At 42.1% G+C, this 25,394-nt stretch overlaps 3 protein-coding genes across 8 annotated transcripts in view; 1 reads left to right on the top strand and 2 right to left on the bottom strand.

Annotated features, from left to right (window-relative positions):
- Positions 1-1,779: 1,779 nt before the first annotated feature.
- LOC133571113 (uncharacterized) lies at positions 1,780-13,868 on the bottom strand. 5 transcript variants are annotated; one of them, XR_009810277.1, is made up of 12 exons: positions 12,964-13,868; positions 9,004-9,111; positions 8,758-8,903; positions 8,467-8,541; positions 7,562-7,790; positions 7,243-7,374; positions 6,851-7,158; positions 3,804-6,636; positions 3,672-3,732; positions 3,542-3,593; positions 3,137-3,421; positions 1,780-2,547 (listed from the first exon to the last, which is right to left on the bottom strand). XR_009810277.1 is itself a non-coding variant. In XM_061924182.1 (11 exons), the coding sequence occupies exons 1-10, from the start codon at positions 13,601-13,603 to the stop codon at positions 3,566-3,568; spliced, it is 4,560 nt and encodes a 1,519-aa protein (XP_061780166.1). In that variant the 5' UTR covers positions 13,604-13,868; the 3' UTR covers positions 3,040-3,421; positions 3,542-3,565. The 5 variants fall into 5 exon arrangements, 4 of the variants coding, with proteins under 4 accessions (XP_061780166.1, XP_061780169.1, XP_061780167.1 ...); XM_061924182.1 differs by lacking the exon at positions 1,780-2,547 and having other exon boundaries at positions 3,040-3,421; XM_061924185.1 differs by lacking the exon at positions 1,780-2,547 and having other exon boundaries at positions 3,040-3,421; positions 3,804-6,154; positions 7,243-7,292.
- A 2,513-nt stretch (positions 13,869-16,381) lies between these two features.
- On the top strand, positions 16,382-19,502 carry LOC133571112 (uncharacterized). The gene is made up of 3 exons (XM_061924181.1): positions 16,382-16,544; positions 18,135-18,885; positions 18,947-19,502. Exons 1-3 carry the CDS (start codon positions 16,521-16,523, stop codon positions 19,285-19,287), a joined length of 1,116 nt encoding a protein of 371 aa, XP_061780165.1. The 5' UTR covers positions 16,382-16,520; the 3' UTR covers positions 19,288-19,502.
- fbxo3 (F-box protein 3) overlaps positions 19,314-25,394 on the bottom strand; it is a 12,015-nt gene continuing 5,934 nt past the window's right edge. The window contains exons 4-12 of one of the 2 annotated variants that reach the window (XM_061924178.1): positions 24,050-24,164; positions 23,768-23,972; positions 23,650-23,695; positions 22,229-22,313; positions 20,524-20,646; positions 20,337-20,452; positions 20,155-20,262; positions 20,017-20,096; positions 19,314-19,951 (exon numbers count right to left, since the gene is read on the bottom strand). In XM_061924178.1, the coding sequence (XP_061780162.1) occupies positions 19,814-19,951; positions 20,017-20,096; positions 20,155-20,262; positions 20,337-20,452; positions 20,524-20,646; positions 22,229-22,313; positions 23,650-23,695; positions 23,768-23,972; positions 24,050-24,164 (1,016 nt within the window). In that variant the 3' untranslated portion in view covers positions 19,314-19,813. The remainder of the gene's footprint in view (positions 19,952-20,016; positions 20,097-20,154; positions 20,263-20,336; positions 20,453-20,523; positions 20,647-22,228; positions 22,314-23,649; positions 23,696-23,767; positions 23,973-24,049; positions 24,165-25,394) is intronic. The other variant, XM_061924179.1, reaches the window with a different exon arrangement.

Here is a 25,394-nt window from a genome sequence, read left to right as displayed (position 1 = left end):
GCCGGTGAACAGCTAGTGTTGTCAATGGTGGCCCGCGAGGGACAAACGCTAGAAAACTGGACGGACGGAAGCGCACATGACGTCAGACAGAAGGAGCGGGCGTGAAGCTGCAGTATTTCTAACAGCCAGCAGGGGGCGACATGGCGCTATTTAAGAGAACATGAAATAAAAGCTGCAACATTTAGTTTTATTCTCAGTGCACACAGTAGATGTGACAACAATAATAAAACATTTAGTATTATTCTCAGTGCACACAGTAGATGTGTAATAATAAAACATTTAGTATTATTCTCAGTGCACACAGCAGATGTGACAACAATAATAAAACATGTAGTATTATTCTCAGTGCACACAGTAGATGTGACAACAATAATAAAACATTTAGTATTATTCTCAGTGCACACAGTAGATGTGACAACAATAATAAAACATTTAGTATTATTCTCAGTGCACACAGTAGATGTGACAACAATAATAAAACATTTAGTATTATTCTCAGTGCACACAGTAGATGTGACAACAATAATAAAACATTTAGTATTATTCTCAGTGCACACAGTAGATGTGACAACAATAATAAAACATTTAGTATTATTCTCAGTGCACACAGTAGATGTGACAACAATAATAAAACATTTAGTATTATTCTCAGTGCACACAGTAGATGTGACAACAATAATAAAACATTTAGTATTATTCTCAGTGCACACAGTAGATGTGACAACAATAATAAAACATTTAGTATTATTCTCAGTGCACACAGTAGATGTGACAACAATAATAAAACATTTAGTATTATTCTCAGTGCACACAGTAGATGTGACAACAATAATAAAACATTTAGTATTATTCTCAGTGCACACAGTAGATGTGCAACAACAAAATGTACAAAATAGAGTTCTGCTTTTTCCGGACATTTCAGTACTTTTTGCTATTTTACTCCTCAGATGTTTGATGTAAGATTTCCAGCGCAGCCAAAATGTTCTTTCACTCACTGTGTTATACATTTCTAAGTTTACTTTTATCTAGCATTTCTTTCCCAAAAACATGATTTTGGTTTTGTTCAAGTTTAGGGACAATTTATTTGATTTCAAACAAACGTTTTGATTTCTTAATTTTTTAATACAATCAAGAGAATAAATGGTGGAGGTCGGTAACAGTTTGATTTTACATCAAGCAGAGTGAAAACATGGAATTATTCAATTCTGAGGTAAGCGAGTTATTTATTTTTTTAAATAGAGATACTTTTTCAAAAGTATCAGAATTTATCTTTTGAAAATGTACACTGTTTAATATATCCTGAAGATGAACATCAATGCTACTTTAAAATAAATAAATAAATAAGACAATTATATATATATATATATATATATATATATATATATATATTTATATATATATATATATATATATATATATATATATATATATATTTTGGGCAGCACGGTGGAACAGGGGTTAGTGCATGTGCCTCACAATACGAAGGTCCTGAGTAGTCCTGAGTTCAATCCCGGGCTCGGGATCTTTCTGTGTGGGGTTCGCATGTTCACCCTGTGACTGTGTGGGGTCCCTCCGGCTTCCTCCCACCTCCAAAGACATGCACCTGGGAATAGGCTCCTCCCACCTCCAAAGACATGCACCTGGGGATAGGCCCCTCCCACCTCCAAAGACATGCACCTGGGGATAGGCCCCTCCCACCTCCAAAGACATGCACCTGGGGATAGCCCCCCCCCCCCCCCCCACCTCCAAAGACATGCACCTGGGGATAGGCCCCTCCCACCTCCAAAGACATACACCTGGGGATAGGTTGATTGGCAACACTAAATGGTCCCTAGTGTGTGGTGACTTGTCCAGGGTGTACACAGCATTCCGCCCAAATGCAGCTGAGATAGGCTCTAGCACCCCCCGCGAGCCCAAAAGGGACAAGCGGTAGAAAATGGATGTATATATAAATATATATATATATTTATTTATTTTTTAGTCACGTTGGAAAAGACATTGATAAACAATAAATAGATTTGCTGGCCACAACATGATTGCAAAACACAAAACTGCATGAACTTTACGATTGGACGCTCTGACATTGTCCACCACAAGTATCCAACACTGCAGAATAACATTTCTAAGTCAAAAATAGGGAATTCCCCTTTAAATGATTGTAATCCTTCTGTAGTCTCGGACTTCCATATCCTAAATTCCCTTATATTTAGGCAATATCTGCATCCCAAGGGCATGTGAGCACCAAACACATGACCTTCTATTCCCTTGACCTCAGAGGTGTCACACGGGCTCACTGACACATTTGATCCGGTCCGCGTGATGAGTTTGCCAAGTAAAAAAACATTTTTTTTTAATGAAAGAAACAGCTGGTCTAAATGTGTCCACTGGATGTCGCCAGAGCAATTCTGTTAAGCAAGCAAAGGGTGAAGTTTCCGACAGTAAAGTGGCTGCGGTTCCTTCTCCTTGACCCAAATGAAGAGTAAAACCTGACGTTTGACGTCTTCTGCTTGGAACACATCGTGCTTTGCATCCTCATTGCCCAAATGTCTGTCAAAAATGAGGAAAGTCATCACAGAGAGTAAGTCAACCCTCTTCAATATTTTCTACCTCTGTTTCATAGAGTTAGCACAACATTAATACGTGCAAATGACAAATAAGGTATTTGACATAGAAGAGTTGTTATCTGTTTTTTAGATTCAAAGTTTCTAGATTTACTGAGAACATTCATAGTGCTCTTCATTGTGGGTTTGAAACGCCACCATTTTTTTCCCTCCAAATTTTCAACTAATTTGACGTGTTTTGTCAAGACATTTATTTATGATTTGTACATTTTCTAAGGAATGTGCTTGTTCTGTGTGTTCAATCAATAGTCATGAACATAAGAATGTATATATATATATATATATATATATATATAGCTAGAATTCACTGAAAGTCAAGTATTTCTTATATATATATATATATATATATATATATATATATATATATATATGAAATACTTGACTTGGTGAATTCTAGCTGTACATATACTCCCCCCCCACACCTCCCGAAATCAGAGATCTCAAGGTTGGCAAGTATGCGTATGGCAGAGGAAGAAGGGAGGAAGACAGATGAAGGGAAGTGTGACATTTTTCACCTCAGTGGAACATCAAGAGTGGATTGACACAAGGTCTCCAACAAGTGTGTGGTGTGAACGTTGGCTTGTTTAAGGCCAAAGGCACCAGGGCGCTCCACAGCCAACATCCCAGAGGGTGAGTTTGTTCAACTCCCTTTCCTCAGCAGTAGCGCCTTGAGGCCTTCACTCTTTGATGATCTCTGACTTTTGAGCGTTCCCAAAGTCAAAGCTTGTGCCACCGGGTGAGGTCGGTGGTCGGCTGAAATCATCAGAAAGAGTCGTCTTCCAAACATCTTCTGCTTCGACCTGAGCCACAACAGAATGAGACTTTTTCACTGCAAACATCGCATTCACATCGTCAAAGCAAGAGTAGGAATGGCTGGAACAATGTGGGGTAAGTAAATCTAAGGTATGGACTTTACTTACAGCAAACATCAACCAGCATGCCCATCAAGCCATTCCTTCCCATAATGCAGTGCTTGAAGCGGGAGAAAAGCAGATGAATTGAAGTGGATGAAGGTGCATGTAAGTACGTGCTGTGTCTTAGTGTTTCTACCTGTGAATGACAGTGAACAGGTCCTCAGTTGTTTGTGCTCCACTTTCAATCAACTTACTGGCTGTAAAAAAAAACACAAGAAAAAATGGCATCAGAGCAGCCATCAAACAATAACTACGGAAAGCAGCGTACCATCAAAATGCTTGCAAGTATCCATCATCTTGGCGGCACTCTCCTCCTCTTTCTCCGCTGTCTCTTCAATGAGGAGATCTGGCATTGAACCCTGCAGGTTGTCTCGGGACAGCACACTACTCAGAGAGCAGCTCTCATTTGTCAGCAGCTGGGATTCCATCTCTTCATCTGAGGATGACGATGATGATGATGATGATGAGGACGAGGAGGAGGAACTCCTAGCTAATGATGTCATCAACAGGCGTCTACTTGCTGTCCTCTTCCATGATTTGGCATGTTCTTGTGTTTGTCGGTCTTTCTGATCTTCTTTGTTCCCAAATGGTGACAACTTCATCTTCTTACCATGACATTGTCTGTCCACTTCTTGCCTAAGTGGCATCCCTACACTGGTTTGGAATGCTAAAGTGCTACGATTTTTTAATATCTCTAAAGTGCAGCATGGCCTTATCGTGGTACCATCACCGGAGTGCAGAGTTTCCCTGGTTGTGGAGGATGGTGACGTGCCCATCTTGCTTGAGGACTGGCAGCTATGATTGCTCTGTGAGGTGTCACCGTGAAATGTGTTACCTGTGGGTGCAGTGACACATTCTGTGGATTTAATGGTACCCATTGGGCCAACGTTCTGTAGAAATGATTCATTGTGGAGTGGCAGATCTGGATTTCTGTGTAGAATAAGAGGTGAACCAGGAGGTGACACCGTACAGATGTCGTCAGGTTTGTGTGCCATTTTGTCCACCGTGGTACATGTGATATGGTTCCATGTCACAAAATCAGATGTCAGACCTCCTATGGACTCTGGAGACGCCATTACCCCAACAATGCTAAGGTCTGGCTTGTTTGGAAGAGCAGTCTTTGTCTTCAAGTTCACAGCCTCACCTGGATAAAGCTTTACATCACTGACTGTTTTGCCATCTCCCTCCTCATTATGATGTTCTGACTGACCATCTTGGCAAGCATTATGGAAAGAAGTGTAAAGAGACTCATTTGCAGGCATGAATTCAGGACATGGCAATAGTCCAGGCTGCTTTGACTCAGTAGAGACCAAGCTATAAGAAGCTGCGTCTGATTTCATATCATGCTGATAAGCATTTGTATGACTGTTAATATTAGCATTAGCACAGCTGCTTGACAACAAGACAACTTTGGAGTCAACAAGCGGGGTACTGGATTGGTTTGGAACTTCCTGGTTGGTAATGGACCGAAGCTTGACACCCTGCAAAGCCTGTGAAGTGACGAGGGGGCATGGGAGTAGGTTTAACCCTTTCACACAAGTTTTGGGGGATGTACTAATGTCTGAAAGAGAGTACCACCCCTTAGACGAGTGTGGGATAGCAGCAGGAAAAGGAGGAGGAGAGTGGGTTGATGATACTGTCTTTGATGGCGCAGCATAATGGGAGGACTGGGAGTATGGAGGAGGAGGGGGCCGTGCAGCGAAAGTAAGAGGAAGAGGGGGAGGAGGTGGAAAAGGTGTAGGTGGTAGAATTGATGATGGCAAAAGGGAAGAAGAAATGGGTGAAGGAAAAAGAGTAGAATAACTGCAAGATGAAAGTGAGCAAAGAGGGGGACGGGATAAAGATGGTAATAGAGGGGTGGGGTGAGGTGTAGGCGGCAGAGGAGGCGGAGGAGGAGGAATAGGAGACACAGGTGGCAGAGGAGGAGAGGTACGAGATAAAGGTGGCAGAGGTGGAGACAAAGGAGGAGGAAGGGTAAGAGTTAAAGGTGGTAGAGGAGGAGGAGCCGGAAGAAAGTGGGGAGGGGTGTGAATATACTTGGTAGATAAGTCAGAGGAGGTGCAAGATGATAGGGAGTGGGTGGAAGAAAATGGAGAGGATAGAGATGACTCCCTCTCTGGTGGATGGGATTTTAATGTTTTGGGACACAGGGGTATGGAGGATGCACAACCGGGGGAGAAAAAGAACGTTTGGGGAAGAGAGAAGGCTCCTGGGCTTGTTGTGACAAGAGAAGAGATAGGGGTGACTGAAGGGGGAGTGTTGGATTGATGTTGAAGGCTTGGGATTGAAGAAGCAGCTGGATTGGTGATAACAGAGGATTTGACCCTCTCCTCTTTTGAGACTGGAGAACCAGGGATGAGGGCAGGGTGGTCAGCGGTTGATGAAGCTGCCTGGCGGTCTACAGCTAAAGGTTCAAAGGTAGTGACTGAGCCACTGTGCAGCTCGCTTTGGAAGCGTTTGGTGTGGTTCCTTGGTACCCAGGGATCATGGGAGGTCAGGGGTGATGATGAAGAGCTTTGCTCCAGAGAGGGGCTGGATAATGGACGAGATGCCTTTCTGCGGTCAGTTTGATGCCTGAGGGAGTCGCACCGTAAAGGTGGGGGAGGTGGGCGCTTGGACCTGCGAAGCAAGATGCTGCGGTAAGAGGAGGTACTGGATGATCTGCTTCGAGTCTGCAAAGTAGATGGGGTCACATCCTCAGAAACCACGGCATTGGCATCAATGCTACAAGGGGAAGCGCAACCAGAGGAGATTAGGGAAACTGGACTTGTCTCCTGGTCATTGGTACTCCAGTTGCCACCAGCTGGTATGCTGGAAAATGTGGGCTCGAAGCACTCTTCTCTGTGGTATAAAAAACCGCTGCTGCAGACAGAAAGGGTCAGACAGCTATCCTGAGACACTGTGATGGAGGAGGAAATAGGGTGGCTGTGGGCTGCATCTTGAAACTGGCTAGCCTGATCACAGGGGGAAGACCTCCCACACTTCTGAGGATTGGCAGGGCTGCTGAGATGTGAGGGAGAAATGGATAAAGAAGGAGACTGAGGTATGACCCTTGAGATGGGGTCAAAGAGAAGCACGGGCTGATGGTCGTTGGGGAATCCCTACAGATTGAAAACAGTTTTAGTTTTCATTTCTTTCAGTATTACAGGTGACAATGAATTGATTAATGTGGACCCCGACTTAAACAAGTTGAAAAACTTATTGGGGTGTTACCATTTAGTAGTCAATTGTACGGAATATGTACTGTACTGTGCAATCTACTAATACAAGTTTCAATCAATCAATCAAAAAAAACAATGACTTATGGAAACTAACCTGGGAACAGGAAGAGGAGGCGCTAAGTGTACTGTACGAGACGCTGTCACAGCTGTCGTCTGAGTACAAGGAGGAGTTGGTGGGCATGCAGGGGAGACTGTGGACCTCAGAGGAGAGGACAAGGCCATGATATGAGTTGACACGTGGCAAGGTGAGGGATGCCATGAGACTGGATATCCCCTGCCCTTTAGGGGCTCGGATCTTTCTTGACAACGACTCTTTCTTCTTCCTGGCGAGTTCATCTTCTTCCTGTTGGCCGGGGGAGGAGTCAAGTCGGGCATCTGTAGAAGACTGACCCTCAGGTAAGTCTAAAGAAGAACACATAATATGGAATGAAAGTGAAGTGATGATTTTGATTGAATGTGGTGGGAACAATAGTCTAAAGATTCTACCTTGTTTTTGGATAGCATCAACAGGGATCTTGGTGACTGTCTTGTGGCAGCTTAGGTTCCGAGAGCCGCAATACATGGAGTCAGTGTTGGAAGCTACTTTTCGAAAGCTGGCCTGGCGATCAAAATTCTCACCTGTCACCAAGTTGGAAGACACAACTAGTTAGCTTGAGCTTTGGCAAGTCTTGAAAAGTTTATTTTTGTTGTGGAGGTTCTGGTCAAATCAGCACTTCATGTTTCCAGTCTGAGCTCAGTCTCAAGTCAAGTCTAAATGAAGTCCTGGTTGGCATAACGTAGTGTCTAGTCCAGATCTTTTTCCCACCTGTAATGTTGATAGGAACTATTTCAGCAGCGATGGCCTCTGCCTGCTGCCTCATCTTCTCCTCTGGGGTTGGGAGTCGAGCAGTCACCTCCGTTTTCATTCCAAGCTCCAGCTCACAAGTGAAGATATTCCAACAGGCAGTGAGATCAACAGGGTTGAGAACAAGTGGGGTAAGAGGTGGCGTGTTGTTGTCCATGATGGTTTCCTCTTCATATGAGGACACTGAGGACTGTAACCACATTTTGGTTTATGCAACTGGGTAGTTCTACTTTAAATTGACTTTAATCTAATTGGGCTAGGGTTAGTAGAGTAGGACAGATTAGTTGAACTCTATATACATTCTGTCAAGTCTTGTTTTACCTGTAGGTCACATATTTTAGGTACATTTTGAACCAGAGAGATTGCAAACAACCTATAATTTAGAATGAATTAGGGGCGTAACAGTTGGATCTCTGGACACCCATGTGGTTTGCATCATTTCCCTTGATATGCAAGTGTAACAGTAGCAGTTTGAACCGTCTTAGTGAATTATTATTTTAGTTTTAGAAAAGTAAAGTGCATTATTGCCTGAAGTGCAGCATAATTAGTTCCAGCTTGTAGCCTCCAGTTTCCCACCTCTACTGAACAATGCAAAACATTTTGTTCGGACCCAAAACCTTTATAGCCAATATATACGTACTGTTACAGCCTGAGTAATCATTTCCTGAGTAATGGAGTTGAATTTCAATTACCGTGGTTTAACATTACTCTTAAAACCAACGGAGTTCTCATTTGTCATTCAACACAAAATAGGCAGAAAATGTAGTTAGACTTGATAACATCTGTGGGATCAGATCTTTTTATAATTGGAGCAACACCTCTGGGTCAAAGTACAGATCTACTCTAGTCTGCAAGTCCATGATTACCTTTCTCCTCCGAACAGACAACTTGAGACAAACAGAAAAGCACGACTGAGAGAGAAAGTCCCAGAATGTGGACCTCTGAGAGAACAGAAGGAAAAACGACACAGAGAATTTAATCAGCAAGTAGCGGTAAATTGTAAATTGAGGCACAGAGGGTTTGTAGCTCATACTATGATACAACATACTGTAAACCTCCATTTGACTCATGATCATTTATTTTGAATAGTGTTTTCCCTTCTTGCTTTGGATTAAGTGATCATTTACCGCCGAGTAATATTCATGAGAAATGCTCACCATCTTTCTGCTTTTGTCCCACCAGCGTCTGCGCACAGTGCCCTCTGATTGGTGGATTCCAGAGGGTGTGCAGAAGTCAGGGGCCGAGTTGCAGAGAAGTGAGGTGGTCGGTATGCTGCCTCCATTCTGGGTTAGTCCGTAATGTACTACATACACATCCATGTAGAGAGGAAGCAATTAGATTTGTTTTTTTCTTAACTAGTCACACATTTTCCCAAGCGCCATGCTATAGATTTGGCTTCTGACCTTGCAAGTCCACAGGACCACTGGATCTTATTTTTTCAGGGATGAAGAGCACACCCTGCTTAGGATTCTGGGTAGTGTAGTGAACAGGCCACTTGTCCCCATCCCCTGCTGAAGACAGAAGGAGATCATCAACACAGGGCTCCATGGTCATTGAGAAGATTACAGAGGCTGTTGCTATGGTAAACAGCAGCATGACACACCAGCATCTCTCCAAAAGTGGTTTAAGACACACTCACACCACCTAAATATGCAACTCACCTCTGCTTTTTTTAAAACACATTTGACAGACTTTACACGCTCCTGCATAAAACGGCAATGAAAATCGTAGGGAGGAAAGAATATGAGCCTATACAGAGCATCTATGAGCAGGCAGTTAGGAAAAAAGCTAAGAAAATTATTTCCAACTCACAACACCCACTCTTTCCTGAATATGGAACCCTGCCATCAGGGAGAAGACTCCGGGTCCCACTATGCAAATCTAACCGCCTTAAATTATCATTTGTCCCAGCGTCCATTAAGCTGACCAACAATGTGCAATAGAATTTTAATACATAGGTTAGCACTTTTTTAGCACATAGCACTTTAGCACATAGCGCTTTAGAACTAAGCACTTTAGCACACAGCACTTTATCCATGAGCTCTAGTGCAATGCACATTGGTACTTTATCTTTATCTCCATACTGTAGATTTTATGCCTACATCAAAGTGCCACCTATGTCTATCAAGCTCCATGTTCTGATGTTTAAATGTTAGTTGTATGGTTGTGGTTGTGTCTGTGCTTGTGTTTTTCTTATGTTGTTTTTGGGTATGTTAAGAAAGCAATGATGCACTGTGCCCAAGACAAATTTCCCCGCGGGGACAATAAAGTTGAACCTTGAACCTTGAACCTGTAATGACAACTCAGGGAGCAACCACAACTGTCACTGAGTATTTCGTTTGTTAGCTTTGTTTGTTGCTACCAAACTATGGTAAATTAAGTGAGACAGTGTTATGGATCTAATTGATGTGTTGCATCAGTCGTTTTTTTAAGAAATGTTCATTCAAAATGGAAAAAGACGTTTGCGAAGGTGTACGGCACGACCTCTGATTGAGTTGTGTACACACTGGAAATAGTGTCAAAAAGCAGACCGAACAAAGCCTTTACAATTGGAATGGCTATCTGTTGATCGTCAACAGCTGTCACAAAATTAGATGGGAAGCAAAGTGTGCCAACTTTTAAGGCACACTTTGAGCCGAGGATGTGGTTGTGGCTTGTGCAGCCCTTTAAGACACTTGTGATTTGGGGCTATATAAATAAACTTTGAATGACTTTGATTGAAGGCCAGTGGAACAGCTAAGAACTTCTGTCTTCATGCCTGACAGATAGTCGTTTGCCTATGATGGTTTCATTAGTTTGAATAATGAAACAGTAAGTGGGTCACATTGTTACACAACAGTTTGTGTAGTAAGTGAGCAGGAACAGTATTCATGTATTTGAATTGGTACAATCATAATGTGAATGAGAAGTATAATAATAGCTTTAATAAAAGTGCAATGTCTAGATTGAGGTGTGGTTCTGCAGGATCCGAATGCACCTAAAAGTAGCAGCTGTTGAATGATAAACCCATTTGTCTTGGAAGTAAGCTGTGTAGGGAGCTGCAGCTAATCCCTGCAAACACACATAGAAGCTTACACAAAGCAGGGTTAATCAAAGGAGAACCAGTTCTGCTTAAATATTATCTGAGATCATCTTGTGTTATATATGAAAATGAGCAAGTACAATCAGGCCCACTTCAGCTCCATTTTCATTGACCAGAATCTAGCATTTACTCAAAACATTTGAGACACCTTTTTCCAGATTGCCTATTTTGAAACAAGGCCATTTTACGGTTATGAAAAACCTGATTGGGTCTTCTGGCATATGGCAGCATCAACCCCAAAATTAGTGTGCAAATCAGAAAATGTGCGCAACCTGAACATTAGCTCGTTATTGCACACGGGTCACCGAGGATTGTGGGATTTGTTTAGGTGTGGCGTGGCAAAGGAACAGAGGTGGTAAAAGTTTACATTTTCAGGTTGAGGAATAGGGATGGGAGTTGAAAACTGGTTCTTGTTGAAAACCGGCTCTCAGTGTTTCGATATCTGAGAATCATGTTCTAGTTTTATGAAGGATTCCCTCATCACGACGTTACTACGCACGGTGCACAAGCAGCACAAACTGGAGTGAAAAAGGATGACAACAGGGCAACTTGCAATACTTAAAACGTGGATAGTTCTTTAAAGAGACTAACATTAGCACTCAGAAGGCGTGTTAACTTTGCATGAATGACACATTTTCAATCCTGTACAAAGCGAAAGTGAATCTCCACCAGGAGCAACATTGTCTGCAGTTAAATAAACAACTTATTAACTAACACTGACTGTCATATCAGCTCATTTACAAACCTGCTGTTATTAGTTGTAAACGTGAAATGAATGCTTCTCACGCACTTTTCCTTTGCCCAAATAATCCATCAACCTCACAGTTGTGGCATATCAAAATGATAATTAGACAAAACAATGATTGCACAGTTGTGCCTCAGACCAATAAAAGACCAATCCAAAATGTGCAGTTTTACTGTAAAATCAGTCGGTTTTAGTGAGATGACAATTTGCCTCGTGCAGTGCAACACATCTCCTTCGCAAAGAGTTGTGATTGTGCACTGTGGAATGATAGTCCACTCCTGCAACAAATGGAAATGCCAATGAGGACGAGGAGCGTGTGCCTGAGCTTCCTTCAGGCAGTCTCTGACTGTTTATGTACAATGTCTTTCTTTGGTTATGCAAAGCCATTGTTGCAGCAGCTGTGCGGGTGGCTGCTCTCAAACCATCTTGGAAGTGATAATGCTGGATGTGGAGGTCCTGGGCTTGTGGCCTGCGGTTGAAAGGCTGGTTGGATGTACTGCCAAAATTCTCTGAAACACCTTTGGAGACCCCGTATGGTAGAGAAATAAACATTCAATTCATATGCATCAGCTCTGGTGAACATTCCTGCAACCTTTTATGTGGTCAACTCACATATTCTTTAGAAAATCATGTTTGTTTTAACATTCCGTTTATTTCCACAATATTATATGAATGGTAGTATTATATTATTGTTATTTTTCTGAGAACCCCAGAGCTTTGGCACGCCATCAAGGCTGTAGATCTCTTAATGCGCTTTGTTGTTGTTTTTTTTACACTCATGTTTCTTCTAAACAAAACAAATTTGATGCTAATCAACCTGATTGTTAGCCTTTTTATCCAAGTTTGAATTGATAGGAAAATTGATAAAGAACCAAATCGTCAAGCAGAACCGAAAATGGAATTGGAATCATAAAAATCTTATGAATACTTATCCCGAGTGAGGAGTAGACAAATCTAATGATAAGTTCCTTGGAGACCTAAATATAAAAAGGTATGCATCGATGCTTGTAAGTACCGGAATATTAATATTTTTCTACACAAGAAAAATTAAAATATGACTCTATTGTTTTTGCTTCAATCTTTTATGAACTGAACATGCGTCAAAAAAAAATGTATGTACACAAAAGACCTATTCCTCTCAAATATTAATCACAAGTCTGTCTAAATCCACGTTAGTGAGCACTTGCCCTTTGCTGAAATAATTCATCCACCTCACAAGGGTGGTATATCAAGAGGCTGATTGGACAGAATTAATATTGCAAAAATATTTTGCAGTTTTATTACACGACACGATGCCACAGTAGTTGCAAGAATGTTTTCTACCATACGGGGTCTCCAAATGTGTTTCAGAGAATTTGGCAGTACATCCAACCAGCCTTTCAATCAAAAGGCCACCGCTAACCTCCACATCCAGCATTACCACTTCCAAGATGGTTTGAGAGCAGCCTGCTACAGTGATACATTAGTTTAAGACTCATTTAGTAACACAACTCTTGTAGATACAATGCAAAGACTTCTCCAAAATTGCGGTCATACCTTTGTGTAAAAGAGGTGTGGCTTCCTGCTCGGAGCTTTGCTGCTTTTTAAAGCAGAATAATTTGTTCTTGCACTTCCTGCTAGGATGGTAGTGGACCTGAGGCGGCATGTCTGACTTCCTGAAAGGTGGCGTTAGTGTCTGAGGTCTGGAGCCAGGACGGTCATAACCAGGTCGGGGCTGTGGGCTGGGAGGGCAAAAGCTTGTCCGGCGCCACTGGGCGAGAGCAGGGCGAGGCACCTGATGGGATGGCAGACTTTGCTTTTCATTCACTTCTGGAGTTAAGAAGAATTTATTGTGAGCCTGTGAAGAGACGGTTGCGTGGATTTGGGGTCGTGGTGTGCAGTGCTGGGCATACAACCAGGGGCCGCAATATTGAGAATGAGGAGGGAGGGTCTTCTCGTGGCCTGCGGGTGGCCATCCGGCGCTATCTGCGTGACTCCTCCAAATAGCTTCATGGTGTTGATGGATTTTAGCGCTCAGCAGACGTCGCCGAAGACTGCCCTGTGTCTTCGGCTGAAGGGTTGCCATCTTGCGTGGAAGAAGCTCATCCAGCTCCTCATCGGGCCCCAAATTCCAGCAGCGAGATGCCACCCCGGGCCCTGCACCTTCTCCACCCAAACACTCCACATAGGAAATCATTGTGTCATGGTTGTCTCAATCAAAGCCAAAGAGAATTGCCAACCTTCTGGAGACTTCTCCCACAAAGCTCACAGTTGTTTCATTAAATTGATAAAAGGTTACATGACTAATCTACAGTCTGCAGAGTAAAAGCCCAAAGGTGCAGAATAATCCAAAAAGAAGCCGTCCTCCTTTTAAAAAATTGAATATTTGCTTCACACCGAAACGGTTCCGTAAAAGAAAAATCCATCTATTCTCATAATCAGTGTTGACATTTTTGACCAAATCTTCTCTCATGGAAGCAAGCGTGCGATGGCGCTGCAGTCCAGAAGCATCAGAGGAGAGATGTGATCTTTCCACAAGTGTCGCCTGTTGCGTCTGGCTAATCTACTAATGAGGATTATCCAGGTCTGCAGATGGCCACTGACCTCCACACGTTTCTCCAGCCTACATTCTTAGGTCAAACTAGGTTAGCGCTTCTTCTTTGGACCTCAGATCCCGATGCAACCTCTGACCTCGGAAATGTGTCTCACATGCAACCTATGCATTTTCAATTGGGGTTGGCAGGTTGGTCTATATATATATATATATATATATATATATATATATATATATATATATATATATATACACATATATATATATATACACAGGTAAAAGCCAGTAAATTAGAATATTTTGAAAAACTTGATTTATTTCAGTAATTGCATTCAAAAGGTGTAACTTGTACATTATATTTATTCATTGCACACAGACTGATGCATTCAAATGTTTATTTCATTTAATTTTGATGATTTGAAGTGGCAACAAATGAAAATCCAAAATTCCGTGTGTCACAAAATTAGAATATTACTTAAGGCTAATACAAAAAAGGGATTTTTAGAAATGTTGGCCAACTGAAAAGTATGAAAATGAAAAATATGAGCATGTACAATACTCAATACTTGGTTGGAGCTCCTTTTGCCTCAATTACTGCGTTAATGCGGCGTGGCATGGAGTCGATGAGTTTCTGGCACTGCTCAGGTGTTATGAGAGCCCAGGTTGCTCTGATAGTGGCCTTCAACTCTTCTGCGTTTTTGGCTCTGGCATTCTGCATCTTCCTTTTCACAATACCCCACAGATTTTCTATGGGGCTAAGGTCAGGGGAGTTGGCGGGCCAATTTAGAACAGAAATAACATGGTCCGTAAACCAGGCACGGGTAGATTTTGCGCTGTGTGCAGGCGCCAAGTCCTGTTGGAACTTGAAATCTCCATCTCCATAGAGCAGGTCAGCAGCAGGAAGCATGAAGTGCTCTAAAACTTGCTGGTAGACGGCTGCGTTGACCCTGGATCTCAGAAAACAGAGTGGACCGACACCAGCAGATGACATGGCACCCCAAACCATCACCCAACCATGCAAATTTTGCATTTCCTTTGGAAATCGAGGTCCCAGAGTCTGGAGGAAGACAGGAGAGGCACAGGATCCACGTTGCCTGAAGTCTAGTGTAAAGTTTCCACCATCAGTGATGGTTTGGGGTGCCATGTCATCTGCTGGTGTCGGTCCACTCTGTTTCCTGAGATCCAGGGTCAACGCAGCCGTCTACCAGCAAGTTTTAGAGCACTTCATGCTTCCTGCTGCTGACCTGCTCTATGGAGATGGAGATTTCAAGTTCCAACAGGACTTGGCGCCTGCACACAGCGCAAAATCTACCCGTGCCTGGTTTACGGACCATGGTATTTCTGTTCTAAATTGGCCCGCCAACTCCCCTGACCTTAGCCCCATAGAAAATCTGTGGGGTATTGTGAAAAGGAAGATGCAGAATGCCAGACCCAAAAACGCAGAAGAGTTGAAGGCCACTATCAGAGCAACCTGGGCTCTCATAACACCTGAGCAGTGCCAGAAACTCATCGACTCCATGCCACGCCGCATTAACGCAGTAATTGAGGCAAAAGGAGCTCCAACCAAGTATTGAGTATTGTACATGCTCATATTTTTCATTTTCATACTTTTCAGTTGGCCAACATTTCTAAAAATCCCTTTTTTGTATTAGCCTTAAGTAATATTCTAATTTTGTGACACACGGAATTTTGGATTTTCATTTGTTGCCACTTCAAATCATCAAAATTAAATGAAATAAACATTTGAATGCATCAGTCTGTGTGCAATGAATAAATATAATGTACAAGTTACACCTTTTGAATGCAATTACTGAAATAAATCAAGTTTTTCAAAATATTCTAATTTACTGGCTTTTACCTGTATATCTGTATCATGAATCCATTTAAGTGGACCCCGACTTAAACAAGTGTAAAAACCTATTGGGGTGTTACCATTTAGTGGTCAATTGTAGGGAATATGTACTTCACTCTGCAATCTACTAATAAAAGTTTCAATCAATCAAAAATAAAAAGCCATGAATCTGGGTGACATATTTGGTGGTCACATTTATGAAACTTAACAAGCTTTCTTTTCACGCCCATAATTTAAATATTATTTTTATTCGAAGCTACTTTCCAACACTTCGAAAGTACACAAATTGTTATTTTTGTGATGTTTTGTACGAGTCGCACTCCAAAGTTGTAAGTTAGGTATGCGCATGCGCGTGTGGGTCCCATAGAGTTGTACACAAGAGAGACTCACTGTGATTGGTGGGCCTCAGGGCACAGGTATGCGCATGCGCGTGTGGGTCCTATAGAGTTGTACACAAGAGAGACTCACTGTGATTGGTGGGCCTCAAGGCACAGGTATGCGCATGCGCGTCCCATAGTGTACACAAGAGAGACTCACTGTGATTGGTGGGCCTCAAGGCACAGGAAAAGATCTGCGCATTCTGATTGGTCAGTCTTACGCTAGCAGAGATCTCATTTATTTGATGTTTTTGCCCCAAAATTACAGTTTTGCAATCGTTTCGTGCTTTGATTCTTGCACTCCTTCTGGATAACAACTTTGTAGTCGTTGATGGCTTCAGTCGGGGAGAGTCAGGTCGGTGTTAATGTCTACAGTTCAGCACGTTAGACTTTAGCCGCTGTGTTGTCTGCTGTTTGCCCAAATGATGAGCATTGTAAACAATCGATGTGCTATTAGTCATTGTGTAAACAATCTATGTGCTATTAGTCATTGTGTAAACAATCTATGTACTATTAGTCATTGTGTAAACAATCTATGTGCTATTAGTCATTGTGTAAACAATCTATGTGCTATTAGTCATTGTGTAAACAATCTATGTGCTATTAGTCATTATATAAAGCATACAGACACAACACATGATCTTCAATATTATACATCTTCTTGCAGAGATAGTGAGTTAGTTGAGCCAGCTCACCTGCTGAGACTCCTGATTGGTGATGCAATTCCATCCCTTTCAGGCAATTAAGACATGCAAATACTATCCATTCCATACTTAGAACAATTAAGACATGCAAATACTATCCATTCCATACTTTGAACAATTAAGACATGCAAATACTATCCATTCCATACTTAGAACGCAACTGAATGAACATACTTGGACATTTTTAACACTAATAATGGAGTGCAAGTAAACAACACTACATGTGTTTACTTGATGTATTACTTTAATTTTGGTTTCATACAATAATGTTCAATATCTAAACCACTAATGACTGACTTGTATAACTATGAAACACCAGCAGATAGGATTGCTCCAGTTGCAGCTATGACAAAACATTTTTGGTATCTACAAATATCCCAGAAGAAGGATTTGATGTGAAAGTCAAGGCCCGGGGGCCAGATCTGGCCCGCAAACACCTGGAAATGACATGTGTCAATAAAGTATTTCATATTTTCTCACTAAATGTAATCGACTTTTTTCTGTTTGACAGAGAAAAAATATGTACCGCTTGAAATTGCATACATTTTAAACGTTAATAGTATCCAATATTGCAACAAAAATTAACAGTATATTATCATACTTCCAAAACATGTTTTTGTCTAAATACAAATACTTAACTTTACAGCAAACTACCAATCAAATGAATAAAAATGCCAATACATGTTACGTTGTTCTTTACAGCATATTACTGTAAATTGAAAAAAACGACTAATGTTTTTTTGCGTTAAAATTCTGTTGACTGAGCTGCCGGTTTTTGAGTGTAAAATCTACGGTTGTTGTTTTTAATGTGCATTGCTTTAAATGGAAAGACGCCACATTTGTTTGTACGGTAGAAAAACTGGCAGCTAAGTTGCCAGCTTTTTCCGTCAACCCCCAGAAAAACAAACGTGGTACTGTTTTTCCATTTACAGTAAAAACAACGAAACACTACATTTTACAGCAACATTTTGTAAATGTAAAATTTGTAGTCTACTTAAAACAATTGATGTAATAATGAAACCCAGAGGCACAATCCTACATTATTGACTGTTCCACTCTGATGGCAGCCTTGTAACTGCCATGTGGCCCTCAGTGAGAACCACTTTCACATCCCTGTTCTAGGCAGTTCTAAGGTACCAATGATTCACTTAGTCCAGTCCAATTTCCAACACTTTGGTAAATGAAAAATTGCAATGATTTGTTCGACAAAGAGGCGTGACTCACCCACTCTTCCCCTGCAGCTCCGGGGTGAGGCAGGCCCCCATGTTGCTGCACATCTTCAGTGTCCCTTGTGTGGGAATTTCTCCAAAAGCCATGCTCACCAACTGTCCCACATGGCTACCACCCACCCCACCTGCCTGGATGATGTGGCCATGGGTCGCCTGGGGAACATCATAATATATCAGATTGGCGCCCAGCTGTTCCACTGTGCAGAGTGCTTTTACACCAGCAGAGACTTCAGCAAACTGTACCAGCACATCATCGCCCAGCACTGTTTGGATGAGACGGCGGGAGGAGTCGCTGACGGGGAAGATAACGAGAGTGAGAAGGGGGACAAGGAAGCCGAGGAGGATGCGAAGGAAGCCGATGAAGAAGATGCCACACCACCTGTGGGAAAGAGTAGTGGGGAGGAGGAAGACGGCGCCTCCCAGAGGATGGATTCAGTCAAAGCGGACAACACGGTGCTCCTCTTTAAAAAAGGGGTGTACCACTGCCTGATTTGCAGCTGGAAAAACAAGCTGAAAGTGCAGGCCATCAGCCATGTGGTGCGCAAACACAGCATCCCCCAGGTGTATGTCATCCAAAGGATCAAACGAGACACCACGGCTTACACTTCACCCAAACATTTGAGTAGCGGCACAGAAGAGGAGGAGGAGGACAAGATGAGTGCCGCCCTCCTGAAGGAGGAAATGGAGGCGACGGCCCAGGTGGTCCAGTTCACCTCCAACCGCTACGTCTGTCTCATCTGTGGCTGGAAGACCAAAATGAAAGGTGAGGAGTCCTAAAAGTATGCGAGGGAAGCGCGGAGCTAACGCTCTTCTTCATCACGCAGGTTTTGTCATAAGTCACGTGGTGCGTTGCCATGACGTGGAGCGGCCTTACAGCTGCAAAGGCTGCCATTCCTCCTTCTTCCTGCCAAGCCAACTGCAGCAGCACGTCAGAGCCGCTCACCGCCCGGGACGCTTCATCTGCCCCTTCTGCAGCTTCAGGTCGCACTTCCTGGGCGGCTTCCGAAGGCACTGCAGCCGATGCAAGGAGGGGGAAGGGGTGGAGGGCTTGGCCATGGACGAGGAGGCCGTAGGGGCATGGGGCCAGGTGGAAACTAAAGCAACTAGAGCTGGGAGGAAGAGAGCACGGAGGTTGATTGCAGAGGGGGAAGAGGAGATGATGTAATGTCCAGCTGATTAAATATGTCGCTATCCAAGTCAATGAAGATTTATTGAGTACCCCTAAAATATCAACCCATCATTTTCTTGACAAAAATTGAAAGGAAAAAACATCAAAGGTTCTCTCTGACAAACAGTAAAGGAGGCACAAATGTTTAGCTTCTCCACATAAGGAAGAGATTTACAAGAATTTTCTGCAATAAAAGATGTCAAACTAAAGCACCGATGGGTATTTTTCTTCCAAAAAAGGAGCAGCACATCCCAGCTTGTAAAACAGAGCAATCTTGATCAGGGTAACAATATGTGTTGTTTTGTGGTACAATCTCCCGACCAAAGTGTTAAAAAGAGAAAACAGCAATGATTGACAGCTACTTTTTTCTTGGTCGAGTGTGAAGCTTTGAAGATTTGCCTTGCCTTCTTTGTAAAAGGCTTCACAAGCCCAATGTGTGGAAATATGGCCCTAGGGCTTTCCCACAATCCACCACCAGAAAAAACTCAGGATAGGTTTCCTTGGCAACGTCTCAGCATAAACATTAAATATGTCGCGGGCACCACGCTCCCTCCAAGACGGCCATATTGATTCCTCTCAGATTGTTGTAGTTGTCCTCGTCTCGGTCGCCACGGTCGTTGTTATGCTCATCCAAGCTTGATGTGTAATTAGTTGACTGGTTCTGATTGGAGGAAGATTAAGGCCTCATCACACAATCAAATCAACTGGTGATTCCGCTCAACTCACCATCTGCGACACGGGCTCTCTGAAGGGCGGACACACCATCTGAAAGCGAGGGATTGCAACGTTGAAGACTTCCTTGTTGTCTGAAAGGAGAAAACATTTCAAAGCAGCTTTCCACAATAAAAGTCTTTCTTTTCTTACCAAGTCTGTGGAAGGTGTAGTGTCCCTCCATGTATTCTGAAGGTGTGGAGAAGGTGGTGCAGCTGGCATACTCGTGCACTTTGCCTGGTGTCATGACGGGAAACTCTCCTGCAAACACTGAGCTGGTCACTACATTCCATTGGAGTTCATCTAAAAAGAGTCATGTGATGCGAGCAGCGTACCGACCACGCCGGGGCCTTGGACCTCCTCTACGTTGCTGTCAGAGGTGGTTATTTTCCAGTAACGGCTGTCCAGCTGACAAGCGGCCTCAGGCGGCGCGCTGCTCGACATCTCTATTCTAAAGTAAAGAGACATTTTGAGTGAGGCCGTGTCAAGGCAGTGCAGAGTGAGGGAAGGGACAAATGTTACCTGATGCGATAAGTAAAGAAGAAGTGCGGCGGATGGACAGAAGACAGCTCGGGCAGGAAAGAAGTGGAAACAGAGACGGTGATGTCCCCGGTGGTCGTCGCGCAGCTTTCATCGTGCACATACCTTCAGCATCACAACTTGTTAATGATGGTGCACTCTTCAAATATCACAAAGCCCAAAAGCAGTGAAGTTGTCACGTTGTGTAAATGGTCAATAAAAAGAGAATACAACAAATCCCTTTCAACTTATATTCAATTGAATGGACTGCAAAGACAAGATATTTCATGTTCAAATTGGAAAACTTTGTATTTTTTGCAAATATTAGCTCATTTGGAATTTTCTGCCTGCAACATGTTTCAAAAAAGCTGGTACAAATGGCAAAAAAGAGTGATAAAGTTGAGGAAGGCTCATCAAAGACTTATTTGGAACATCCCACAGGTGAACAGGCTAATTGGGAACAGGTGGGTGCCATGATTGGCTATAAAAGTATATTCCATAAAATGCTCAGTCATTCACAAACAAGGACGGGGCGAGGGTCACCACTTTGTCAACAAATGCCTGAGCAAATTGTTTAAAAACAACATTTCTCAACAAGGAATTTAGGGATGTCACCATCTACGCTCCGTAATATCATCAAAAGGTTCAGACAATCTGGAGAAATCACTGCACGTAAGCCATGATATTACACACCTTGGATCCCTCAGGCGGTATTGCATCAAAAAGTGACATTAGTGTGTAAAGGATATCACCACATGTGTTCAGGAACACTTCAGAATACCACTGTCAGTAACTACAGTTGGTCGCTACATCTGTAAGTGCAAGTTAAAACTCTACTATGCAAAGCCAAAGCCATTTATCAACAACACCCAGAAACGCCGTCGGCTTCTCTGGGCCCGAGCTCATCTAAGATGGACTGATGCAAAGTGGAAAAGTGTTCTGTGGTCTGACGAGTCCACATTTCATATTGTTTTTTGGAAAGTGTGGACCAAAGAGGAAAATAACCATCCAGATTGTTCTAGGGTGAAAGTGTAAAAGGCAGCATGTGTGATGGTATGGGGGTGTATTAGTGCCCAAGACATGGGTAACTTACACATCTGTGAAGGCACCATTAATGTTGAAAGGTACATACAGCTTTTGGAGCAACATATGTTGCCATCTAAGCAATGTTATCATGGACGCCCCTGCTTATTTCAGCAAGACAATGCCAAGCTACATTCTGCACATGTTACAACAGCATGGCTTTGTAGAATAAGAGTGTGGGTACTAGACTGGCCTGCCTGTAGTCCAGACCTGTCTCCCATTGAAAATGTGTGGCACAATATGAAGGCTAAAATACCACAAAGGAGACCCCGGACTGTTGAACAACTTAAGTTGTACATCAAGCAAGAATGGGAAATAATTCTACTTGAATAACTTCAAAAATGTGTCTCCTCAGTACCCAAAGGTTTACTTAGTGTTGTTAAAAGGAAAGGCCATGTAACACACTGGTAAAAATGCATTTTTTGCAATGTGTTGCTGCCATTAAATTCTAAGTTCATGATTATTTGCAAAAAAAAAAAAAGTTTCTCAGTGTGAACATGAAATATCTTGTCTTTGCAGTCTATTCAATTGAATATAAGTTGAAAAGGATTTATACATTTTGTATTCTGTTTTTATTCATGATTTACACAACTACACTGCTTTTGGGTTTTGTACACTAATGTACCTGAAGATCTGGTCTCGGATGATGGGATACTCTCCTGTGACCACATTGTTCACATATGTGGTGAACCATTCTAAGAAGGATGAGCCTGAGTGCACACAAACACAGATACAGTATGTATTTATCTTCTCACATACTAAGTGTCAACATGTATTTATCTTCTCACATACTAAGTGTCAACATGTATTTATCTTCTCACATACTAAGTGTCAACATGTATTTATCTTCTCACATACTAAGTGTCAACATGTATTTATCTTCTCACATACTAAGTGTCAACATGTATTTATCTTCTCACATACTAAGTGTCAACATGTATTTATCTTCTCACATACTAAGTGTCAACATGTATTTATCTTCTCACATACTAAGTGTCAACATGTATTTATCTTCTCACATACTAAGTGTCAACATGTATTTATCTTCTCACAAACTAAGTGTCAACATGTATTTATCTTCTCACAAACTAAGTGTCAACATGTATTTATCTTCTCACATACTAAGTGTCAACATGTATTTATCTTCTCACAAACTAAGTGTCAACATGTATTTATCTTCTCACATACTAAGTGTCAACATGTATTTATCTTCTCACATACTAAGTGTCAACATGTATTTATCTTCTCACATACTAAGTGTCAACATGTATTTATCTTCTCACATACTAAGTGTCAACATGTATTTATCTTCTCACATACTAAGTGTCAACATGTATTTATCTTCTCACATACTAAGTGTCAACATGTATTGATCTTCTCACATACTAAGTGTCAACATGTATTTATCTTCTCACATACTAAGTGTCAACATGTATTTATCTTCTCACATACTAAGTGTCAACATGTATTTATCTTCTCACATACTAAGTGTCAACATGTATTTATCTTCTCACAAACTAAGTGTCAACATGTATTTATCTTCTCACATACTAAGTGTCAACATGTATTTATCTTCTCACAAACTAAGTGTCAACATGTATTTATCTTCTCACAAACTAAGTGTCAACATGTATTTATCTTCTCACATACTAAGTGTCAACATGTATTTATCTTCTCACAAACTAAGTGTCAACATGTATTTATCTTCTCACAAACTAAGTGTCAACATGTATTTATCTTCTCACATACTAAGTGTCAACATGTATTTATCTTCTCACATACTAAGTGTCAACATGTATTTATCTTCTCACATACTAAGTGTCAACATGTATTTATCTTCTCACATACTAAGTGTCAACATGTATTTATCTTCTCACATACTAAGTGTCAACATGTATTTATCTTCTCACATACTAAGTGTCAACATGTATTTATCTTCTCACATACTAAGTGTCAACATGTATTTATCTTCTCACATACTAAGTGTCAACATGTATTTATCTTCTCACATACACATGTCCTGTCAACATGGCCTTAGCAACTAACCTGTGATGAACATGTCCACTGCTGAGGGGTCCTGAGCTGTCTGATCCTGGAAGACACAAAGCCAAATAGCATGTAACACACAAGTAACGCTGCCTAAGCGGACAGGAAGTGCACATACAGGGCAGGGGTAGAAGGTCTCAAACATGCGGCGCCCTTCAGTGTGCTCTAGTGCCATGTATTGACTGAGGCCGGTGTGAAAGCAGAAGGTAAGTGGAAGGCAGCGTCTCATCCCCTTCCTTTGCTGGAAACCTCCCGCCGCAGTCTCGATGTCCAGCAGCACTTCTGAGCGGTAGTGGTTAGACAGCGACATACTTCCCATCAACCTGAGGATGGACGCACACACACACACAGCTGGTTGGAAGACGACGGCACTGACGGAGCTCCGATGGTAGACACTGACCCTGGAATCACCAGTTTTTGGCCATTGTGGATGCGGTAGGAGCATCGATAGTCTCCTGGAAGGCGACAGCCAATCTGAGCCTCAATGTTGCTGAGCTCTGCCTCTGTAGCCCCTTCTGGAGACGCAAACACATGGAAGACAGACAACACCGTGAGAAACAAGGCTTGCACAGGCTCTTTTTATTGATGAATATCCCAGGTTGCCAAGTGATCAACATGTTCGGTCTTACAGTCACAAGAGTTAGGACTCAGAACACCTCACTGTGAAATTTGCATGTTTTCTCCGGGTGCTCAGGCCAAAAATATGCTTGTTTGGTTCATTGGATTATCCATAGGAGTGTGAATACTTGTTTGTCTATGTGTGCCCTGCCATTGGCTGGCATTCAGTCCAAAGTGTGGGGAAACCACCTCCTTGCCCAAAGTCAGGCTCATCCATGACCCTAATCAGGACAAGCAGTATACAAAATGGATGATTGCATTCTAATTCCACAAGTATTACAATAATTATGTGGAAGTTATCACACAACTCTTATGCTTAAAGGCTGTTGCTATAGTTATTATCAATTGTGCTGAACTTCTCTATCTATGCAAAGGGACATGGTCTCGTATCAGTGTCTGTGTCTAGAACATCGAGTACCATGATGCAGACAGAGTAGAGACAGGGCGATATCACGAGTGTCATCACATTTGCATTTCATGAATAGTCATATATTGTGTCTAACTGGGACTGCAAATACAAACCCCGTTTCCATATGAGTTGGGAAATTGTGTTAGATGTAAATATAAACGGAATACAATGATTTGCAAATCCTTTTCAAGCCATATTCAGTTGAATATGCTACAAAGACAACATATTTGATGTTCAAACTCATACACTTTATTTTATTTTTTGCAAATAATAATTAACTTAGAATTTCATGGCTGCAACACGTGCCAAAGTAGTTGGGAAAGGGCATGTTCACCACTGTGTTACATGGCCTTTCCTTTTAACAACACTCAGTAAACGTTTGGGAACTGAGGAGACACATTTTTAAGCTTCTCAGGTGGAATTCTTTCCCATTCTTGCTTGATGTACAGCTTAAGTTGTTCAACCTCCGTTGTGCTATTTTAGGCTTCATAACGCGCCACACATTTTTAAATGGAGATAGGTCTGGACTACAGGCAGGCCAGTCTAGTACCCGCACTCTTTTACTATGAAGCCACGTTGATGTAACACGTGGCTTGGCATTGTCTTGCTGAAATAAGCAGGGGCGTCCATGGTAACGTTGTTTGGATGGCAACATATGTTGCTCCAAAAGCTGTATGTACCTTTCAGCATTAATGGTGCCTTCACAGATGTGTAAGTT

The sequence above is a fragment of the Nerophis lumbriciformis genome, linkage group LG28, assembly GCF_033978685.3.
Source record: "Nerophis lumbriciformis linkage group LG28, RoL_Nlum_v2.1, whole genome shotgun sequence".
Classification (NCBI taxonomy): Eukaryota; Metazoa; Chordata; class Actinopteri; order Syngnathiformes; family Syngnathidae; genus Nerophis; species Nerophis lumbriciformis.
Note: the sequence above shows the minus strand (reverse complement) of the source record. Positions and strands in the feature narration are given on the sequence as shown.